This window comes from Lagenorhynchus albirostris, chromosome 7 (genome assembly GCF_949774975.1).
Source record: "Lagenorhynchus albirostris chromosome 7, mLagAlb1.1, whole genome shotgun sequence".
Taxonomy (NCBI): domain Eukaryota; kingdom Metazoa; phylum Chordata; class Mammalia; order Artiodactyla; family Delphinidae; genus Lagenorhynchus; species Lagenorhynchus albirostris.
The window spans coordinates 88,346,944-88,352,943 of NC_083101.1; the positions used below are offsets into that span (position 1 = coordinate 88,346,944).

Genomic DNA, 6,000 nt, shown 5'->3' on the forward strand with positions numbered 1-6,000 from the left:
TTATTCCCAGCTTTGTGCCCTTCCCTCCCCTCCCGGCTCCCCATCCTCTCCTTCCTTTCACCCTGCACTGCACCCACCCAAGAACGGGCCCTTCCCCATGCCAAGCTTCCCAGGCAGGGGAGGGATGGACAGCGCCAGGTGGCCCTCCAGTTCTGGGGCCCTACCTCTCCCGTGTTCACTGGGGTCCCTCAATGCCCTGGTCTTCCTGGGTGTCCCTTGTCTCCCCTGTTGTACCGGGGATCCCTCCCTCCTCTGGCTCCCCTGGGTCATCTGGGTTCCCCTGTCCCCTGGATCACCTGGAGTCTCCCTCCCGTGGGGTCCCCTGGCTCCCTGAGTGTCCCTCTCCCTCCCCTGGCTCACTTCTTCCGGCGTGAGCCCTTCCTCCTGCTCCAGCTCCTCCGCTAGGGCCAAGAGATCCAGCTGTGGGTCTGGGGAAAGCAATTCTGCCAGGAATCGAGGGTGAATGACTGCCTCCACCTCGGACAGAAAGAAGAGGCTGTGAGCATCCTTGGCCAGGAGTGGCCTGTGAGACAAGAAGACCCGAAGGGAAAGTGAAAAGCAGAGACCCACCCCACTCCCCTCCACAAGGCGGGGATGCTCAGCACACGCACACACACACACACACGCGCACACACACATGCACATACACAGTCACACACAAAAGAGCACATATACAGAGGCACATACACAGACACACAAAGGCATACACACTGACAGACACAAACACGTACACACATACATCTGCGTAAACCTCCCCTAATACCAGGCTCAGGAACAAGGAGCTGAGCTTAAGTCCCAACGGCCTGAGCAGAACCCAGATCTTGGGTGCTGAGTGTTCCATGCCCTGGCATCTTGTAGACCCCAGGCTCCAGGCCTAGCCTACCTTGGTGACAAAGTCCTCCTGGGAACACAGCTTGTCAATGTAGCTCAAGAGGCCCGGGTCCGAGTAGATGCCGTCCTCTTCCTGCTTCAGCTCATTTCCGTCCTGTCCACCTTCTGCATCTGACTTGCCTGTGGCTGAGTGGACGGGCCCCACCAGCGCATCCATGATGTCCATATACTCCCTCACAGCCTCGGGGGGAATCTCCTTGGGTGCCTTGGGCTCCGGGGGCTGCTGGGACTTTGGGCGGGAGGGCTGGGCCCTGGGGCCGGACATCCTGGGAGCACAGGCTGAGGCAGAGCGGGAGGAAGGGAAGGAAGGTAAGGGACTCCCGGTCCACCTCCTGACCACCGAGCACACATTGGGGTGAGGGCATTGTTTGGGGGACATTGATGTGGGTGTAGGGGGGTCAGGACCACCTGAAGCCTCATGCACTGTTGGAGAGGGGAGGTAAGGGGGGCATCTAAGAGAGTCACAAGTAAGGAAGTGGGGAACCTCCAATTTTCTAGGGGTCTCGCCATCAAGCCCACTTCCTAGGCAGACCTTGTGTGGGGTCCTTTGACAGGGAGGTGTGACAGGAGTTACAAAACTGACCAAGTCAATACCCAGCAGTGACAGAGGGCAGCTGAGACCCCACGCCCCCACCCCCCGTCTCGGTGTCTGTTTTGGTTGAAAGACCAATGCCCCTGTCTTGAAGGAAAAGGATCCACATGGGGACAGTGGCCAATCCTAGGTCCCTGTTACCTGTGCCTTCAACACCAGTGGGAACCTGGGTGCCTGGCTGAAGGCCCACTTTCGGGGCTGGGGGGCCCTGAGGATCCAGCTTCGGTGGGGCTGGAGGAGGCAGGTCCTGCGCGCACTGCATCCACTGCAACATCTGAATCTGCATCTCATCCTTGGCCTCAAATTCCATGAACCTGGGGGGTGACGGAGGCACAGGCCACCCTGAGAAAAAGGCCTGGGTTCTGGAGCCCAACAAAGGCAGCCAAGAATGAGGGATTGGGAGAGGATGTGCCTTGGGGCTGTCAAGGCCCTGTGAGGTGCTGTGCACAGCAGAGAGCTGCTCCTGGAACTGATATAAGATCTGGGACCCTTCCTGCCTCACCAGCACTGGAGGCCATTCAACAGCATAGACCCAGGTCGCTGAATTGAACCAGGTCAACGGGACACGTGGCTGACCCAGGGGGCACCCTCCTCATGCCCCCCCGTCCCCATCCAGAACCACATGAAGGGCTGACAGCCAGAGGCTGGAACAGGCATGTGTTCCCCACAGGGGTCCTTGCCCGAATCCAGGACCCTGGGCTGGGACTGAGAGTCCTGGAACATAGACCTGGAGACAGGGCCCAGGAGAGGCTGGACGATGTGGGTGCTGAGCTCAGAGGAGAGGCCTTCCTTTCCTCTGAGAGGCGCTCGTTGGTTTGCTTTTCTTTCTTAAACCAAGGGGATTACCATGGAGCAAACAACGGAAGGGCCAGAGACCCTTGGGCTGACGACAGGTGGCTTCCCCAGCCTCTTCAGGGATGCCAGTGTACCCACTCAGGCCACTTTTCATGAGGAGAGGGGGTCCCAAATCTATGTCAGTGGCCGCCAGCCACCCACCACTAAGGAAGCAGCAGGCTGGCGGGTGGAGCTCTTTCCCCGGCTCAGCCCACATGGCCGGAGTTGGACCCCAACTGGACTCACAGCGTCACCCTGCCCCATCCTGAGACCTTCATGTCAAGGCAAGGGTAGGTCAAAATCAGCGGAGGGCAGAGCTCCTGGTGGAGGAAGGACAGAAGACCGAAGCTCTGAAGGTGAGGGAGGGGTTTCTGGAGGACAGTAGGTCTTCTGGGCTGTGGGGCCCCTGTTCTGGGTGACAGCCCTTCTTTGTCCTCTCTGATGAGCATCCCCACGGCCAGACACTGCCCTCACCCACTCGCCTCACCCTCCATGCAGCCCCTGGGCCCAGGACGCTGACTTACTTTTCTGCTATCTCATAGTAGATCATCCGATCAAAGTTGCTAACGCGCTGCCATTCCTGCACGGCCCTGCACAGTCCCCACTCCAGCGTCATGGTGGGCTTCAGGCGGGCCAGGGATCGAAGCACTGGGCTGTAAGACCTTGGCGTCAGTCTCCGTGCCCAGCCCAGCCCCCACCTGCCTGACCCCACCCGCCAATGTGGACCACACATCACTCAACGCAGCATGACTGAGCAACTGGAGGGTGAGAGGCAGGTGTCTGGGTGGGCAAAGACAAGCCTTCCCGGCTACTGCTGTCACCGCCTCACACTCACTCGAGGATGACCATCCACTCCCAGGCTACAGCTGGGACACTGTGCCTTGGGGAGCTCTTTTCCTCTTCAAGGCTGCCTTGTCATAAGGAAAATCACTATCATCAATGAGGCGTGGCATGTGCCAGGCCATCTGCTAACACTCCATAGATTAGCCCAAGGAGTCTTCTGCCCGGTCCTCAGAGTGAAGTGTGACTGTCCCCTTTTTACGAGGGACCGGAGGTTTAGGATGGAAATGCCTGCCAGGCTCACAACTCTAGTGGGAGAGAGCCCACGCCCTTAGGAGAGCTCTACCATCACCCTGTTCCTAGTGGAATTCTCCACAACAACGAAGTCGAGGCGTGCATTAAGCGCTCTCCTGGGCCCTGCACTCCTCCCCCTCCTCCGAAGTGACCTCCCCCGGCCACATACACTCAAGTCCTGTATGAAAGGAGAAGGTACCACAGGAGAGTGTGGCATCCACTCCTTTGCTCCTCACCTTACAGCACGACCCTCTCTGACTGCAAGTCTGCAGTCCATATTACCATGAGACTCATGGAAGAGCAAGTTGGCTAGACTCTCAGGGTGGTGGGGTCAGTTGAGATGAGGCACATTTCAGTCATGATGTCATGGCCTGGCAGGCTCACCCACATGACCGACAATGTGCCTTCTCATAGCATGGACATTGCCCTCAGACCTTGCTTCCAGTATCCCTAGAAACCTAACCTGCGAGTCCATCCCCAGGTCCTCTTTATCTAAAAGCTCCGATAAGCTCACGACCCCCTGAGCGTTCACTCACATGAGGAAGCAGGACAGAGCTTCTGCATCAGGACTCTGGGGAAGGTGTCTCCGCGCCAGTGGCTTGAGGCGCTGCCAACGTCGGAAGTTACTGTACACGCTCTGGGGGTTAGAGCAGTCACCCTGCGAGGCGTAGGGCTGGTTGGTGGCCAGGCTGCCCTCCCTGGAAGTGCCATGTGGCCAAGGCCCAGAGTTCACTGGGCGAATGATGGGGACCAGCTGGGCAGCTGGTGGTGGAGCTTGAGGAGGAAAGCCTGGGGTCCAGCCTCCCTTGCCAGCCTGAGTAACTCCAACAGCTGGAGCAGTCACAATGGTCTCCATCGCAGGGTTTGTTACGAATACGGGTGCAGGACATGCAGCACTCCCGCTGAGGGCCCCTGGAGCGCTCCAGGTGAGGGGGCCCTGAGTTATGATAAAGGTCTGAATCTGGGGGGCCTCCACTGGCCTCCCTTGTGACCTGACTTGGATAGTGAGGTTGCAGGCCCCAGGAGCACTAGGTCCACAGCCACCATTAGCCACCAAAGGCGTCATGGGGAAAGCTGGCAGCAGCTGGCTGCTGCCAGGAGGGAATGCTGGGGTGATGGGAGGTGGCAGGTGCTGCCCCCAGGGTGGCCGGTGCTGGGTGTCAGGAATGGGTGGAGGAAAGGGCACTGCCGTGAAAGTAGGCAAGGAGTCACCGGGGTTCATGGTGAACATCTGTTCCCAACACTGGAGATGCTGTTGAGGCAAAGGAAAGGAGTGAATGGAGGAGGAGAATGGGCAAGTGGGACAGAGGCTTTCTGCGGCATCAGAGTGTAAATCTCCACAGGTGAGAGACACTTGGACAAGGGAAACTGCAGCGTGCAAATGTCTTCAAGTGCTTTTCATGCCCTGACCTCCAGTTGAGAATTATTGCACCAGTGACCCCGCGCCCATCCACCAAGGCCCCTGACCCCTGCCTGCCGAGAAGAAATTGCCTCAGCAAGCACTCACTTGGAGAGCCTCCCTAAGGCGCCCCCTGGCAGCTAAGCCTCACAGGCTGTCTCCCAAGACCTGCAACTGTGTGGACATCCGCTCTGTGGGAAATGCCCCTCAGCTGGCGTACTAGCAGGTAGGGACCTTCTGCAAGGTAAGTTCTAGGCACCCAAAGGCACTGTGTAAAATATTAGGGCCCCACCTCCTACTCAGTCCTCCTTTTCCTCACGCTCAGTATAAATCCCCTCTTTCTTTCCTAGCCTCACAAAACAAGACAAAATGCTGGAAAATATCCCTCTAATGGAATCCTGATACAAACTCATAACACTGGCCCAGAATGCACCTGCATCTCAGAACAACCCACAGCAGGTACGTAACTTGGGCCAGGTCCTGCCACCCCCTTCCCAGTGCCCAGAGTCACTGTCATCGCTCAGGAGTTCTGTTCCTAGGAGGTGGGGGGGGGTCTGAGAAGTAGGCACGTGTCCCTTACATTCTGTCATTTTACAGCCAGTGATGGCTGCACAGCATTAAACAAGGGCCAAGGAATTGCCATGTTACATTGGTCATGAGAGTACAGACTGCCTGTGGTCCTTCCCCTTCCAATTCCCAATAATGGAAAGACAGTCTGAGAAGCAGGCATAAGCCAGTTGCCATGGCGATCAAGTTCTCTGGAACGCATGTCTGTTCAGGAGAACGAGGTACACACCACGGTGCACCTAATTAACCAGAACAGGTGTCATAGGACGTTTAGTAATAACACAGATTGTGTTCCTGACCCTGGGCTACACTCCTTCCCCCTTTAAAAGAGGAAGCAGCCTTCATAGACATTCCACCCGAAACAACCCCACTCCACATCTGTTCCCTGTCCATGAAGGAGTGACATGAAATATGAACAAACTCTTCCTCTCAAGGCAGCCTGAGGGTCCACCATGAGATACTGGACAAGATGAAGTAGGTCTGAAGTGCTGCGATTCCACAAAAGGAAGGACAATTCAGAGCAACACAGGAACCTGAGCCCGCTCTTGGCTGAACTTACACGGTTGCCCATCCCCTGTTGAATCCAAGGCAACAGTTACCTGAACTGAGAAGTGAGCTCTGGGCTGGGCGGAGTGGATGAGGT

The 6,000-nt window shown here is 57.2% G+C and overlaps 1 protein-coding gene across 1 annotated transcript in view; it reads right to left on the bottom strand.

Annotated features, from left to right (window-relative positions):
* The window catches only part of LOC132522664 (NUT family member 2G-like), a 28,111-nt gene extending 22,552 nt beyond the window's left edge, over positions 1 to 5,559 (bottom strand). Inside the window, exons 1-6 of the mRNA XM_060153221.1 lie at positions 5,478 to 5,559; positions 3,928 to 4,618; positions 2,842 to 2,970; positions 1,640 to 1,797; positions 884 to 1,170; positions 361 to 477 (exon numbers count right to left, since the gene is read on the bottom strand). Coding sequence (XP_060009204.1) covers positions 361 to 477; positions 884 to 1,170; positions 1,640 to 1,797; positions 2,842 to 2,970; positions 3,928 to 4,618; positions 5,478 to 5,559 — 1,464 coding nt within the window. The remainder of the gene's footprint in view (positions 1 to 360; positions 478 to 883; positions 1,171 to 1,639; positions 1,798 to 2,841; positions 2,971 to 3,927; positions 4,619 to 5,477) is intronic.
* Positions 5,560 to 6,000: the final 441 nt, after the last annotated feature.